This window comes from Anolis sagrei, chromosome 1 (assembly GCF_037176765.1).
Source record: "Anolis sagrei isolate rAnoSag1 chromosome 1, rAnoSag1.mat, whole genome shotgun sequence".
Classification (NCBI taxonomy): Eukaryota; Metazoa; Chordata; class Lepidosauria; order Squamata; family Dactyloidae; genus Anolis; species Anolis sagrei.
This window is the reverse complement of record NC_090021.1, coordinates 196,885,392-196,901,244: the sequence shown is the minus strand read 5'-3', so window position 1 is coordinate 196,901,244 and position 15,853 is coordinate 196,885,392. Positions and strand designations below refer to the sequence as shown.

General features: G+C 39.6%; 1 protein-coding gene across 6 annotated transcripts in view; it reads right to left on the bottom strand.

Moving 5' to 3' along the window:
* LOC132776561 (sodium channel protein type 1 subunit alpha) overlaps positions 1-15,853 on the bottom strand; it is a 123,421-nt gene that overhangs the window by 47,180 nt on the left and 60,388 nt on the right. For all 6 annotated transcript variants that reach the window (XM_067471912.1, XM_067471918.1, XM_067471928.1 and 3 more), the window contains exon 2: positions 3,518-3,833. In XM_067471912.1, the coding sequence (XP_067328013.1) occupies positions 3,518-3,781 (264 nt within the window). In that variant the 5' untranslated portion in view covers positions 3,782-3,833. The remainder of the gene's footprint in view (positions 1-3,517; positions 3,834-15,853) is intronic.

Genomic DNA, 15,853 nt, shown 5'->3' with positions numbered 1-15,853 from the left:
ATCTCCCCAAGGGGACTCAGGGTGGATCACAGTACACATACACGGCAAACATTCAGTACCGTTTTTGGATAGACAATACAGAGACAGACAGAACATAAAGGAGGTATGTTGTGTCGAAGTTGCCGAGCATTTTCTGATTTTTTTTCTTTACATGTGTACCTTCACAGTAATGATAGTATCAAAATATTTTGTCATTTGAAAGAGATTATGAAAACAGAATAGGGCATTGCCCATCCAACTCAAAAATTATTATGCTTTTTCCCAATCAGTATTTCTTTCTTTTTTCATTATTAAAATTTTACTTGCAGAATTTAATAGCAGTCATTAATCAAGTAACTGTCTTGCTGTGGTTACTGCTTATTACATTGAGTACATTAGGTGGAAGTACTGAAATTCATAATGACCAAACTTGGTATATAAATTTGTCATATGGTTTTACTGTATAAAAAGTGATTTTCTCTCCTTAGGTACTCTTCTCCAGCTTAAACCAGAACTGAGATTTGATGCACACGTAGCCAGGATTCAGTGGACCTATCACTGACATACATCTGCTTTGCAGGACTGGTCCAATTAATTTGAGGAAAATATTTGATTATGATAAACTCATTAACTAGACTATCTTGATCAAACAAGTTTTCATTTTTTGTGAACATCTCTGTTGGGATCACTTTCTTACTTCTTCACAATATTCTGCTTGTTGTTGCTGTCTTTCACTTTGAATCTGAGGGCCCGTCCAGACAGTACCTTTATTGCAGTGTCGAATTAATTCGCCATAAACCAGGAGAACCCTGGTTTGTAGCAAATTAATTAGATAGTGGGTTTATTCTGCACCCTCTTGGAAGGCGTGGGATAAACTCACTATTTCCGGTTCTGCACTGCAGAATACTGCAGCCCAGACAGCATTCCCACAATTTACCGGGCCAAATAAGCCTGGTATACTGTGGGAATACCCACCCGCTCCCTACCCCGCTTTCCTGGCACATCATTTTTACATGCCAGGAGAGCTGGCTGAAGCTTGTAATGGAGGCTGGGTAAGTTTTCATTACTTTTCTAAGGAGTCTATATTGAGTTCTTCCAATATAAGATGGAGAGCTTAAAAGAGGAGTGTAAAAGAGGTCCTTCTAAGTGGGCATGTCCAGCTCTGAACTTTTCTTCTTAGGGAGACCCAGTGAGCCCATTTTAGCTCACAAAATCTTCTTCCAGCTCACAAAAATCATGACATTCCAGGCAAAGTTTCAGCCCCATGTGTAGATTATGATATCCCATGCTTGCTTCCATTTTAGATGGTGGATGTTTTTATTTCTTTTTTGCTTTTATCTTTTTTTTAGAATGCATTTTATAGGAATTGAATGTTAAGCTGTTTGGCAGGGTATAAATTTAAGTAGCAACTGAATAGTAATAAATAAATAAATCAGCCCTGAAGACCTGTCTGTTTTAGCTTTCTCAAGTTTTTTTCTGGACATGTCTTTCAAAGCATTAGAAAGCAGAATCCTCTTTGAAGAATGGAAATAATTGGATATACACACTCCAGTGAATGGTTTTGAAGTAGCAGGGAGCAAAAGCTTCATGTAGCTATAGCTGCATGGTGAACGATTATGTAACTCCAGATGTTTTGTAAAACTGGCTATGTTATCAGGAGACGGTGATGAAGAGAAATCTATTTGTTGGAATAATAATAATAATAATAATAATAATAACAGTAATAATATAAACACATGGAAACCGTACCTAAAACAAGTAACTGCATTAGAAAATGTGTGATTTCTTGTATATGAACTGTGATCTGAACATGAACCTCCTGAAACATCTATTCTTCATATAAACAAAATCTCTGTCTGCAAATGATTCAGTTGTCTAGTGATCAGAGGTATCAGGAAACTTTGAACAAAAGCTAACATCAAAATCAGTGACATTATTTGACCACTTTGTTTTTGCCAGGTACATCTTAAATAACATACATAGCAGGTATGTATGTTATTATGTATGTTATTTCTGCAGGGCATGTAAGACATATCTGTTTCAACAGGCCTTTGATCTTTGATATTGCTGTTTTTAAATTGTTTTAAATTGTTTTTAAATTGTGTTAGATTTTAGCCTGTTCTTGTAAGCTGCTCCGAGCCCCAGGGGAGTGGCGGCATATAAGTTTTAATAATAAATAAATAAATACATTTCAAGTAGAACTTTTCTGAGTGACATTCCAACTTCATTCCCCAGAACTCCTTCAGTTGACAGGGGGATGTGCCATACACGTTGGCTAGAGCATTCTGGGAATTATAATCCAAAAACATTTTTCAGGTTCTGTACCAGGGACAGTTATTTCTGGGGTTTACTCTAATTGCAATATGACACAGATATAAACCAACCCCTTCATACTGCTAAATTACATAAACCATTTTTGTCATGATACTATTATGATAGCATCAGTCTCACACCAAACACAGTATGTCACAAGTCAAATGTTGGTGGACTCACTAAAGGTTGTGTTTGTGGTAAAGCAATCACTACTACCCACATCCATCAAGCCATAAATATAATTGACCTTTGAGGAAAGTGCAACATGGATTAAAGTGTATTACTGATACTCCAAGTGGTGGTCCATTGGCTGCTGTTCCACATTTCTAGGAAAGAAAGAAGTATGATCTGCCAATGACACTTGGCACATTACGGAAAAACCATATATTCCCCATATCAGAAACCTTAGGACACTTGGACTATATGACATTTCAATCTAATCTAATAAGCAGCAGCTTCAAGTCAAATTCAGGTTGAAGTATGCCATCTTACAAGTTGATTAATGTGAAACATTATTTTAAATTCAGGCAAATCAATTTCTCCTTCAGATAGCTATGGTTTCTTTCACATTTTTTCCCTATTATAGATGTAGAGTTAATTTTGGAATATCAGATTTTTAGTGAACTATTAGCTATCAGTTTCTCCCAAACCATAATAATAATAATAATAATAATAATAATAATAATAATAAACAATAACAATAATTTATTTATTTCTACATTGCCCTCTCTCACTGAGGGGACTCAGGGCGGTTTAATCAGTAATTAATAGTGCCCATGTAGTGTAATTTCTTAACCAGTGTTTCTTGTAACATAGATTTTTCAAATCTGAGCGGTCACAAAAAACAAAAATATCAAAAGGAAACTTTTACAGATTTATATGTTGTATTCCTAACTGCAGGAAAATAAGAGAGAGGGCACCCGATGGTGCAATGGGTTAAACCCTTGTGCTGGCAGGACTGAAGAATGACGGGTCGGAGGTTCAAACCTGGGGAGAGCGTGGATGAGCTCCCTCTGTCAGCTCCAGCTCCCCATGCAGGGACATGAGAGAAGCCTTCCACAAGGATGGTAAAACATCAAAACATCCAGGTGTCTTCTGGGCAACGTCCTTGTGGACGGCCAATTATCTCACACCAAAAGCGACTTGCAGTTTCTCAAGTCGCTCCTCAAACGGAAAAAAACAATAACATAGGGAGAAGGTAAGGTGCTTGGTAGGAAATACTCACTTTTTTATTAAGGTAATATGGGTCCAGGTCTTCCAAGGGAGTAGCCACCATTCCCGGAGGTATGTCTCCATAAATAAATGGCAGTGATTTGCCAGCCTCCAAGTCACTACTTGGCTTTGGGCCATTTTCGTCGTCAACTTTACGCTCTTGTTTGGCCAACCTCGCCTTTTCTGCAGCAAAGCGTTGTTCAGCAGCTGCAAGAGACTCTCTAGTGAAGTAGTGAAAGCTGTCAGGTCCTGGTGGTACAAGCACTGGCTGCTCCATCTTTTCATCCTGCACATTTTAATTACCAGCTATTCTCTTGCATAAAGAAGGACTGAAAGAAAGACAGAGAGAGAAGAAAAGGAAAGATTCAGAACAGATACTATTTAGAATGAAGTCCCCCTCCCTTGCTTCCTCATTTATGTTCACATAAAATAATGCAAACATACAACACAAAATGAGGGGTAGAAGATTTTGAAGGGTTAGGTTTTCAATTCCAATACATTGTTATCCCCCAAAATTTTGGAAACAGAAGTTAACATCATAGGAGGAGAAACACTGATATTATTTGGCATTGGAAAGTTATGCATTTCACTTTTGCCAGGTCCATCATAAATTATATATGGTATATAACAAGAAGATATACTGCTAATCAGAAAAATTATTTTTCTAAAATTAACTTTATTTTTTTAAAATTTAAAACTTCAAAGTCAAAAAAGTGAATCAAGAAAAGAGAATATAGAGTATAAACACAAAATGCCAATAATAATAATAATAATAATAATAAACAAAAATAATAAATCTGAATAATTCTTAATATGGTCAAATTTTCAAATTCCAGGAAGAAATTATCCAATGAATTTCATTTTTGTCAGGTCCATTATAAATTACATATACAGCAAGAAGGTATACAGCCAATCAGAATAATCTTTAATCTAGCCAAATATTCAAATTCAAGAAAGATCCTTTGCTCCAGAGTGCAAAATGTCTTTGGGTCTGTTGAATAAAATGTCTTTGCACTCTTAGACAAAGGGCAGGACCTCAGCCAGGGTGCCCATGAGAAGGTAGTCGGTGCCACCCTGCAGCTTCAGTGGCCATTTGGGGAGTCCCAATCAGCCCAAAATGCAGGGCCAAACTGAATATCAGCATTTTAGGTCAGGGTAGAACTGTCCTGAGAGATGCACCCAACATTGGTGTTCCCAAGTCTTAGTGCAAAGTTTCATTTTTCCAGTCCTCATGCCTGGGGAAAAAATGCAGAACAAGAGCTCAGTATTGAATAGAAAATATTGTCCCTGCTATCATATGTGGCTGGGCCCTGTACTACCAGCTACTTTGGAATGGCTGCTATAGAGTCTATAGAAAGTCTGCTTTGCCTTATTTTCCTCCCTTCTACCACTGCTAAGGTTTTCAATATTGCAGCTGGCATCAGAAGTCAAAAGGAAAGAGTGGCTAGTGCAGGGAAGTACTGAGCTGGCATAGCATCTGCAACCTCAATAGCTGCTGAATAAGGCATTACAAGCTTGCTGCTTTGTGGCTTTTTCTTCTTGCCAGCTTTCCCAGTTCTATTCCCACTTTACTCATCCCTAAATGACCAAAACTGCATTACAGTTTTCTGCTTTGCTCTGAGGTACATGTGGGTTGCATTGCTATTTTGTTTTCACTATGCTTTCTAATGACCTTATTACATTGGATGCTGGAATCACCAAGGAATCACCGGGCAAGGAAGTAAGGGGAACCCATCGCCCCACACCACACAGCATCGCCCGGATTACACTTAAGCCCATTGCACAGGGGAAGTGTCTGCTGTCCAGCTTCCTCCCATTGTTGCTAATGTGGCATACACCGGTTCAGCTTTAGTTTAGTCACTGTGTCCTGCCAGAAGTCTCTGTATGTCATGAGATGGGAGCCGGTAGGCTCCATGGCTAGACTGAAGAGGAACTAGTGTATGCCCCCGAATTCAACCCCATCTGATGAGGTCACTATTTTCTTTCTCCTTGCCCCTCCACACCTAGATAATCTCTTTATATCTTTTCTCTCTCTCCTTCATATAGGGGTGGACAACTATAACAATTCCTTGGGAGAACTTGGATGGCCCCGCTGTACCTACTACTAAAATAAGCAAGCTAGTAAGTAAATAGTGCTTTCCCTCAAGCACCCTCTAGAGGACATGTGGGCACTCTCACCATGTTTGGGGCATTATTGGTCCCCTGGAGGGCATTTACATTGCATTTTGAAACCAAAACATTGAAAGTTTATTCCAAAATTTGTTTTGAGCCCAGGAAAGCCTGGGAGAACGTCTGTACATCCCAGGTGGTCATTGTGGGGATTTTGTAGTACGTTGCCAATACTAATCTGCTAACCCGTAGGTTTGAATTCCTTAAGCTCCTGTTTATATAGGTTAAATATCTCCTCTTTTCCTTAACTTCTGTTTATTATGTAGCATTATTATTATGACTGTTACTTTGGAGGTGAGGGTGGGCTTCACAACCTGGCTAAGACAGACAAGTAAAGTAAAGATGCTGAGTATTGGAAAATAACATTAAAGGAAAGATAGGTGGAGTTACTTCAAATGTTTTCTTTAGTTGGACTACAGATACCATTTGTTAAATGAAGTGCTTATGATGGCATTAAAAAGTGTGGAGAAAACCCCTTTTTTCTGTTCAAAGTGGAACATGAAAATTTTTGATTGGCTGGACTACCAACTCCCAGATTGCCTTAATAACAGTAGTTGCATAATGTAATAACACCACTGGAGAACTTTTCCCCAAGTTCAAGGTAGAGTTTTAGAAACTTAATTCCCAGCTGTAAATGACAATTAATATACAGTCAATCTTCATTGGGGTTAGGGGCACAGGACTCTTGCAAAAGTGAAAACTGAAAACAAAAGATGCACTATTTTTACCCAAGAGTTCTCCTCTCTAGGAATATCTAGATTCTCCTGCACAATTCTGTGGTCAGCTTCTGGCAGAGACTTAGAGATTCCTAAAGAGAATATTTTAATCAAATCTGTGAAAATCAAACCCAGAAATGTGGAGGATTAACTGTACAATCCTCTATGGATCAACAGTGGCAGCCCCGAGGTCTCAGGTTTCAGCATTGAAATCTCTTCCTGGCACAAATGATCCTGACCCAGCCACTTTGCTATGCCTAAGGACTGGGCTAGCCAACACCCACCCTTTTCAGTCTGAGATTAGGGTAGCCAGTTGATACAGCTATTGTACTTTATTAGTGAAGTAGCCAACTAAAAATTCAGCATGTGATTGAAGAAACCTCCCTTGCAAAATTTTTGCTTGTTATGTAGTTGCCGGAAAACATTCTGCCATCAGAGTAAAGACAAAGATCCACCCAGAGGAAAAGTGTTCCTGCCATACATCAAGGGAACCACTGACCGCATAGGGAAGCTGATGAGGAAACATAACATACAAACTATCTACAGACCCACCAAGAAAATTCAACAAATGCTTCGTTCAGCAAAGGACAAGAGGGATCCTCTTGCTTCTGCAGGAGTCTACCGTATACAATGCAGCTGTGGACAAGTCTACATAGGGACCACCAAACGCAGCAGCATTGCCCAAACACAAATCAAGGAACATGAAAGGCACTGCAGACGACTTCAGCCAGAGAAGTCAGCCATAGCAGAGCACCTGATGAACCAACCTGGACACAGCATATTATTTGAGAACACAGAAATGCTGGACCACTCTCACAACCACCATGTCAGACTACACAGAGAAGCCATTGAAATCCACAAGCATGTGGACAATTTCAACGGAAAGGAGGAAACCATGAAAATGAACAAAATCTGGCTACCAGTATTTAAAAACTCTAAAATTAGAACAGCACAACAACAGAGAGGATGCAAACAAGAACATCTAATCACCTCTCAACAAAAGATTGCTCCAGGCACTACCAGGCAATCAAATGCTAATCAAGGTGGTCAGTTGAAACATTCACACCTAGCTCCAGCAGACAAGAGTCCTTTGCCCCACCCTGGTCATTCCACAGATATATAAACCCCTTTTCCTAGTTCCAACAGACCTCACTACCTCTGAGGATGCTTGCCATAGATGCAGGCGAAATGTCAGGAGAAAATGCCTCTTGAACATAGCCATATAGCCCGAAAAAACCTACAACAACCCAGTGATTCCGGCCATGAAAGCCTTAGACAATACTCTGCCGTCAGTCCCTCCTTGTATCTCAGCCAAATGAGGGCCTAACAACAATGAACAGTAGATCCACTCCTATTTGCTTCTTGATAAGCTAACTACTTTTATTAAAGCTGCTGATCTATTTTATGAGCTGTTTAATCAGTTCTGAAGAGATATGCCAGCGGAAGTGTTGTTATCAGAGGCATCCAGACACAGCCTTTTATTGCAAGTGGTATTGTATTAATTAAGAGAGAAAAAAAACAGGAAAGTTGTTGCACTTATAGACTCCCAGGGGACCAGGCTGGTTAATTACAAGAAAGTCTAAATTCTGTGACTTTTTCTTGATTTCAGATGGATTAATCTTATGATGATAGTGCTGGAATTAGGTCAAGGCAAAATCGAAATATAAACTAAAGGGGAGAGTAGGAAAATAGCTGACAGTTATAGGAAGAACACTTTTGTGCTAACCTTAACGTAACCCAGTTTGGAACTGCTACCGTTTAGTATCGCTGAATACACATGCTGATGATTAGAATTGTAAAAAGCAGCATATGCTCTTAATTTCTCTGAACAGATTTGCTGTAGTATTTTGGAAATGCACTCAAGAACGGAAAGGTACAAAACATGGTCATAAATATAGTATGCAGCCAAAAAAACAGCAGGGCAATAGACAGGAGAAGGGAATCAAACCACCAAGTGCTCAGGAAAATTGCTTATGCTGCACCTTTTGCACTGCTGAATGATTTTTTGATTTTTGCAGGCATAGTGTTCCAATGTGCGTTGGAGAGTAGACCACATCCCTCCCCCTCAAGAGACACTAAAGCGATGTGTCTGCAGTCTCCACCCATTGGCAGGCTGCCTCCAAGGAGGGCTGCGACTGTTCCTGCCAGACCTAATTCGCTGAGCAAAGGAAGAAATGAAGAAGGGTGGAGAAGTGAGAAAGCTGGAGCAGATAAGAAGGAAGACCAATCACTAGAACAGAGAGGTGTTGCTGGCAGAGAAACCGGGGGCACGGCAACAGAGCACAAATTCATTAGGTTAAGGGGAAGGAAGGGAAGAGCCCTGCAGAGATCCAGTGAAAATCTCTCTTAATGGTGTTTGGCAAGAGACAAAAAAAGACTTTGCTTAACAGCAGAGGGGGGAACCTTACACAGCAACAAAAAAAAAGCAAATCAACAAAGCAAAATACCTCTAAACAGATAATGGATGAAGCTCCAAGGCCATTCAATGCTAATCAAGGTGGCCAATTGCAACATTCACACCTGCCTTGAACAGACAAGAGTCCTTTCTCCCACCCTGGATATTCCACAGATATATAAACCCCACTTGTCTAGTTTCCAACAGACCTCACAACCTCTGAGGATGCCTGCCATAGATTCAGGCAGAACATCAGGAGAGAATGCTTCTGGAACATGGCCACACAGCCCGGAAAACTCACAGCAACCCAGTTAATGGATTCTTTATAAACATGCAGGGTAAATACAGCTTGAATGTCTATGGTCTCCTCTGAATACATCTGTAAAGCAGTTCACATCGAATATACATCAATAAATTTACATTAAAGGAAATATGTGTGAATATTCTGCTTACAATGGCAGTTCAAACTTTTGCAGGTGCTATGACTGAAAGCCAGAAGAAATCAATAAAACCCATGCATTACCATGTATCATAATTGGCAAGATTTCCTGAATTTTGACAGGGAGACAGTAATAGGTGATAGCAGCCTATATTTGGTGGAGGAGTTTTGCACTGTCCCAGTTACATTTATTAATCATTTGAGAAAGTCATACACAATGCCTGCATAGCTTTAAAAAAACAACCCTGTAGACAAAGTGGTTTTTGATCTACGGTATGGTTTCAAAAAAACAAGCCAAGAAATCATTGCAAGACTGCTATTTAAATGTTATACTGTGGACCCACAATGTTCACTGGTTCCAAGCCCCCCACTCCCAAGATACTCAAGTCCCATTATATTCAATGGTGTCGGAAAATGGCAAAATAAAAGTGTTCTTTTTGGGATATATATGTATATAGAGAGAGAAAGAGAGAGATCTCCCCTATGCACATACATTATATACATAGATGGAAATACGAAAATGCCGACTCTATCTATCTATCTATCTATCTATCTATCTAGAACCCATAGGTTCAGAATTAAAAAATACTTGCAAACACTCACTACTAATGCAACTGAAAATTGTTTCCAGAATTCTGCCCAAACCTGTTAAATAGCTTGTAAAACCAACACACTTGGAACATGTGTCACATTTGTCCAACAGAATTGCAATCGCTATACAACAATTGGACTCACAACCTGATGTACTACCATGAGCTAGTATTGCAGTATAGGTTTTAACCACTACAACTATCATTATGTCTATTTTTTCTTTGTGGAAAGCAGTGGTGGCAGAGGGACAATCAGGATATATGGGAAATTTGTTTCTCTGATCACTCTCTCCTTCTGATGTAAACACCACTTCCATTTTCATTTAAAAACTCCCGTTAGCCTCAGGATAAAAACTTCCATTGGCTGAATAGAAATGTTGGTGGTGAGGATGAGGAAGAACATTGAATATACATCAAGGATACCTTCTTGCCAGTCCAGTGACAGATGGGCATGCTGCCCAACCCACAACGTTGCTGGACTTCCAGTGGAGGCCCTGTCCACAAGTAGAGTGGAAATGTCGTATCACGCTTCTCTCCCAACATGAGAGCCTACCTGTGTTGTGCTGGCTCCAATGGAGCCAGCACGGATCCCTGCAGTGAGGGCAATGCTTCCAATGTGTGAAGGAGGAAGCATCATCACAACGGAGTGGAGCGCAGGGCAACTGATTCACCCCACTGACTCTAGATATTTGGTGAAGCCAGGCAAAGCGGGCTGCTTCGCCTGACCTTTGTAGTAAAGTCACGAGAATAGTTGTGAGCCCTTGCAGCAGTTTCTTAGTGCTCAAGTAATATATCAGATGCATTTTGTTTGATTCTCTGACATCAGAAGCTCCTTGTAGTAAGAAACTAATCTGTCTACCCAATGTAACTGTCTCAGTTGGTATATACACTGAGGGTAATATGTAAACAATAAACATGACTTCTTTCCTTAAATTGGTAATTTCGTGCAAATAAGCATTAGTTGTATTTTTCATGTCATATACTTTATACAACAGTGTGGTATTAGTACAGTGGTGGTAGTAGTGGGCAAAATAAGGCCATTGGCCCCCTCAATACAAATTTTGCCCTCTAAATAAAATTTTCTTCAGTTCTAAAAATATTATAGCATTGCAGAGTAACAGTGAAATTGTTTTTTTTTTTTTTACTGAAAACTCATATTTGTTGTGGTCACACTCACTAGATAAGATTGCCTACCCTTTCTCCATGCCTTAATTGTATTTTCAAATGATGGATTGAATACATTACAGTAAACCTAGACATTTGGGGGACTGAAGGAAAGTCTTGGGGGTGGGAGTGTTCTTATTTGCCCCCTGTCCCGCCAAGCTAAATACCTGCAGAAAATGGGAGTTAGTTTAACATCCTGTAACATATCTGCTATTGAAAATTATGAAAAAATTACATATGGCTTTATTTAAGAAATCGGAATAATCTAAGGCAAATATTAGAAGTGTGTGTGAACCAAAAGACTTGGTGACTGAGAAACATTTTCATTAAATTATTTTAGAGGCTGCCTGATTCCAATTAATTGGAATCTCAGTTCAGACATCCAAACTTGTATTTTGTGTAAAATATCTGGAAACAAATTAATGGCTATACGGTAAGGTTTCTTTTTAATTGTCAGTATTGTTTGCATTTTTCAGGCATAGTAGTACCCTAGATGTTTGGCAAATCTCAGCCAAAAACATGCTAGGTTGAGAGTGGAATCTTTGGCCTTAAATTGTGGTCTTTAATAGTTGAAATTACCAGTGTATATATGTGTGGACTAGATAAAACAGACAGAGACCTTCTGAGATGGATTAAGGCTACAAAATTTCAGCAGAGTACAAGGGGGATATTTTGTGCAACATTAGCGGTTACAATTTGGAGGTTCCTCCTTCTCTTTTGTTAGCAGTTGTCATGAATATTGTATACAGAGCAGAAGGGGTCCCGACTAAAAAAATATGCAAAATTTCAGGTAGCAGACTATTATAGGGGTACAAGAAAGTTTACAATGGGTATGGTTGGTTGCTTCTCCCCATCCTCCTCCGTGTTGTATTACTTGGTGCATGTAATAGAGGTGTCCTTAATAAAAAAGCAGAGTCTGTAGCATTAACATGAATGGAAGAAATGGAAGACTTCTATGTTTTGTGCTCAATTGGCACAAAAGCCAAGTAGAGTGCAGCAGTACAAGTATAGGTGATGGATGTGGAGAATGTAGCTCTAGCGACAGCAGAAGGAGTACTTGAATGTACAGCAGTTTCCAAGCAAGTTCATAATGCTGCATCCTCCTAGTCCCATATCAAAAGTCTTAATACTCCTCCCCTAAGGAAATGGAACTAGAGCTAAACACTGGACCTATCTTAGGTTATATTATTTCAACACATTTCCTCCTGGAAACTACTGGGACCTAAGATCCCTCGTGAGACCTTTACTGCCTATATAAGCTAGATCTCTCCATCTCTTCCTCTCTGTACTCATCCTGACATTTTCTTAATATGGAAGGTTTGGGAAGGTACCCTTATATTTTGAAGACACACCCTCTCCATTCCAAATTCCTAACAAATATGTAGGAGTACTTATGTTCAGTATTTGCTCCACTTTGGTTTGGACACCTCCTGGGGCTCTTTCACACCATGCAATTATAAAGCTATGATTCCATTTTAACTTCCAAGATTTACAGCGTAGAAACTTCCTCTCATCCTGGGTCTCTGACCGAACTACACAGCCTCAAGATTCCACTGGATGCAGCCATGATAGTAAAAGTGGACTCAAAGTGCTATCAGTATGTAATGTGAAAGAGCCTCTGAATCTCTCCATTTGGGATACATCCTGAGTAGAGTCACTGCCCTCATACATGGATGAAATTTAATAATTCAAGTTCTTTAAAGGTATACATTTTAAAAGCAAAAGACACAATGTGACTGTTAAGCAACATGCCTCTTTGTACAGCATAGCAAAGAAAACAAATTACATGAACTCAGAAATACGGAATTAATTATATTTTCCAATTTATTAACCCAATATATGTTAGAGTTAATCAAACAAAGCAAATACTCTCCATTATAAGTTTTTTTTTCTCTGTGTTTTCCACAATCAACCTCTGGCATTGCTGGTGTCAAGAAAAATGATCATTGTAACAAAGTGTCCAATCTGTCCATAATCCAAGTTACATTTGGCATTTAGCGGCTTGCTTCCTGCCAAATACACTCTTCTTCCTGACATCTAGGACATATGGTATGGACTCATGACCCCTGAGTCTGAGAATTATTGGCAGAGATCACCCTTTTGTGAAAAAGCCACCTGTACATTTTTATAGCGAACCAGCACAGTATGTCACATTTACTATGGAGGATGTGAATGATACCTTTTGACTGCCATCCCATAGTAGACATTTATCTACTATTACTTATTAAGAGCATTTACCCCAATTTGCAGCTGAAATAACTCCCATGACATCTTAGGTAAGATCAGTAACCGCTGAGCTGAAGCCTTATAGACCACAAGACATGGCACGAAGGGGAAATGGGGAGAGAGAGGAGGAAAACAATTCTAGTTAACCAATGTTACATGACTCTTGTTATAAGCAGCTTGAATGGAAACACTTCAAGGAGAAGAGGACCCAAAGGGAGCTGGTGTCTTAGCAAGATAGATGGAATGGGCTCTTGGGCGCTCTTCCCCCTCTGTTGCAGGCTGGTAGAAGAGCTGCTGCAAAAACTGCAGTCTGATATCAATACTGTATACTCATGTATAAGTCTAGAAATTTGAATCCAAAAATTGATCCTCCCAAAACTGGGTTGACTTATTCACGGCTCAATGGAAATACTGTACTGTCTCTGAGTGGAGTGTTGAAAGGTGAGATCTTAGTCCATCTGGGACAATCTAAGAGAAACACCAACCCTCTCTATGCTCTTCATTGCAAAGCTACTTCTGTTTTTTTTTTAAAATGCCTAGTTGCAGTGTTTTCCCCCAAAGAAGCCAAGAGAGAGTAAAGGGGGCAGGTCTTTCTTTTAGGTCCTCTTGGGGTGGACTAAGCTTTCACCTTTCACTACTATACTAAAAAGAGACTTTAAAAAAAGAGAGAGAGATCATACTATACCTTAACTTTTCTCAAAAAAGAACCTATCCCCTTGTCTTAGTAGAGTAGTAAAAGGCCACCTGAGGTGGTGTGGCACTTTCCCCTCTCCCTCAACTTATCCATGAATCATACCAAAATCCATAATTTTAGCCCCCACACCTGATCTCAATTTATACATGAGACCAACTTATAGATGAGCAATACACGGAAAGGAAGGAATGTACCACTTCATCACATGCATTAAATTTTACTGAGCCACCCGCTTAAGAAACAGCAACCTACTGTGTTCATCAAATGATATAGGCTTCAAATGTAGGGTAGAGATATCTTGGCATTTCTTAAGTGTTTTAAAGGGTTATCTTTTTAGATGCTTTTTAAGCTGGTTGGCAAGTGACTTTTTTTGTAAATTATCCATATAGATATGGGCAAAATGGCCAATTCTGTCATGTGATGAATTCCCTCTTCTCTGTTTTAAAATGAAATGGTTACTCAAATTGTGGGGGGAGTCAAAATGTCCTTTTAGGAAAAAGCTCTGCCATTACCTTTTGCTCGCCTTTTGCTCAAGGAAAAAAAAAGAGAGAGAGAGAAATGGGGGGGGGGGTGATGGCTGGCGTAGTGGTGGAAGGAAGGGAGGCCATTGGCTTCATCTACTGGAGAGAAATCTCCTCATTTATTTCCCCTTTGTTTTCTTCTTCCTCCTTTCCTCTCCTCTTTTCCCTTTTCTTCTGCCCTTCCCTCCCTTCTTTCTTTGATACTTTCCCTTCTTCCTTTTACCCCTTCTTTCCTTCTCCATCCCTAATTTCATCCTTGTATCCCTTCTCACATCTTTCTACCTGGCTGGATCCTTCAACAGTGCCATTCCAGGTATTCTCGTGTACTTAAAAAAAACTTTTAAAACAAATACACACATTTTTACACTTGAACCTTTCCATTGTCATTGTCTTGCATCTGTTATGAGCTTTGTTTGCTACACAGAGAAAGAGTTCAGGTTTGAAAGGAGCTTCAGGAGCTGAATTCATAACAGGGTAGTCAAACAGAGGCTTCTTGGCGGCTGCAGAAGGGTCCCAGCTCACTGAGTGAGGAAAGAGTTCCTCAGAACAGCTTCCACTAGACTAGAAGTGATTGCGGGGGGGGGGGGGGGGGGGTCCTAGACAGATCCTGCTTCTCAAGAAGGGCACTCTGGGAGTGGCCTGAACTTTAATTAAAGTCTTGAAACTGTTTCAAAACTTTAGACCCATCTCTTCTTTCTTCACATCCACTTTAACTGCCAGGAGCTGCACTGAGTGAAATAGATCTGTTCTCCTGGTGATTCTGGTTTTGATTCATATGGGTTCTAGTCCTGTCTTACAAATGATTGCCTGACTAACAAACAGGATCACTAGTACAACTAATTCTTCTGCTAGGCATAGCTCTTGGCTGTTGATTTAGTTTGGGGAACAAGTGCAGGTTAGTATGTGAATGCATCTACACTATCGAAATATAGAAGTTTGACATCACTTCAACTGCCATGGATTGATGCTATGGGCTAATGGATTTTAACTATTTGTAATGGAAGATAAATTTCCATAATAACAGCTATTTTTTACTGTCAGCAATTTCCTTCAGGTTTTCCCCCACAAAGAAAACAGGGGAGGGACAGTGGGCAGGGACAAATTTCAACTGTGTGATGGCAAATCAATGGAGGACTCTTTGAAAAGTATGCGATGAAAGTAGGATAATCATCAATTTAATTTCAAAACGGAGTATGCCTAAGCTGAATGGTAAACCTACTCTTCCAAATACTTGATCTGTTCAGTTGGGTGAAGTCTTTAGACTTCTGGATAATAATTATTGGGAGAATTGAGGATTGCACCCAAAATTCTGCTGGTTTTGAACAGCTATTTCTGATCAGGTTGAGAATGGTTACATTTGTCTAGAGATCAGTTGTTGGGCTGTAACTTCATTTCCATGCTAACACCCAGACCCATATATTATAAGTACATATAA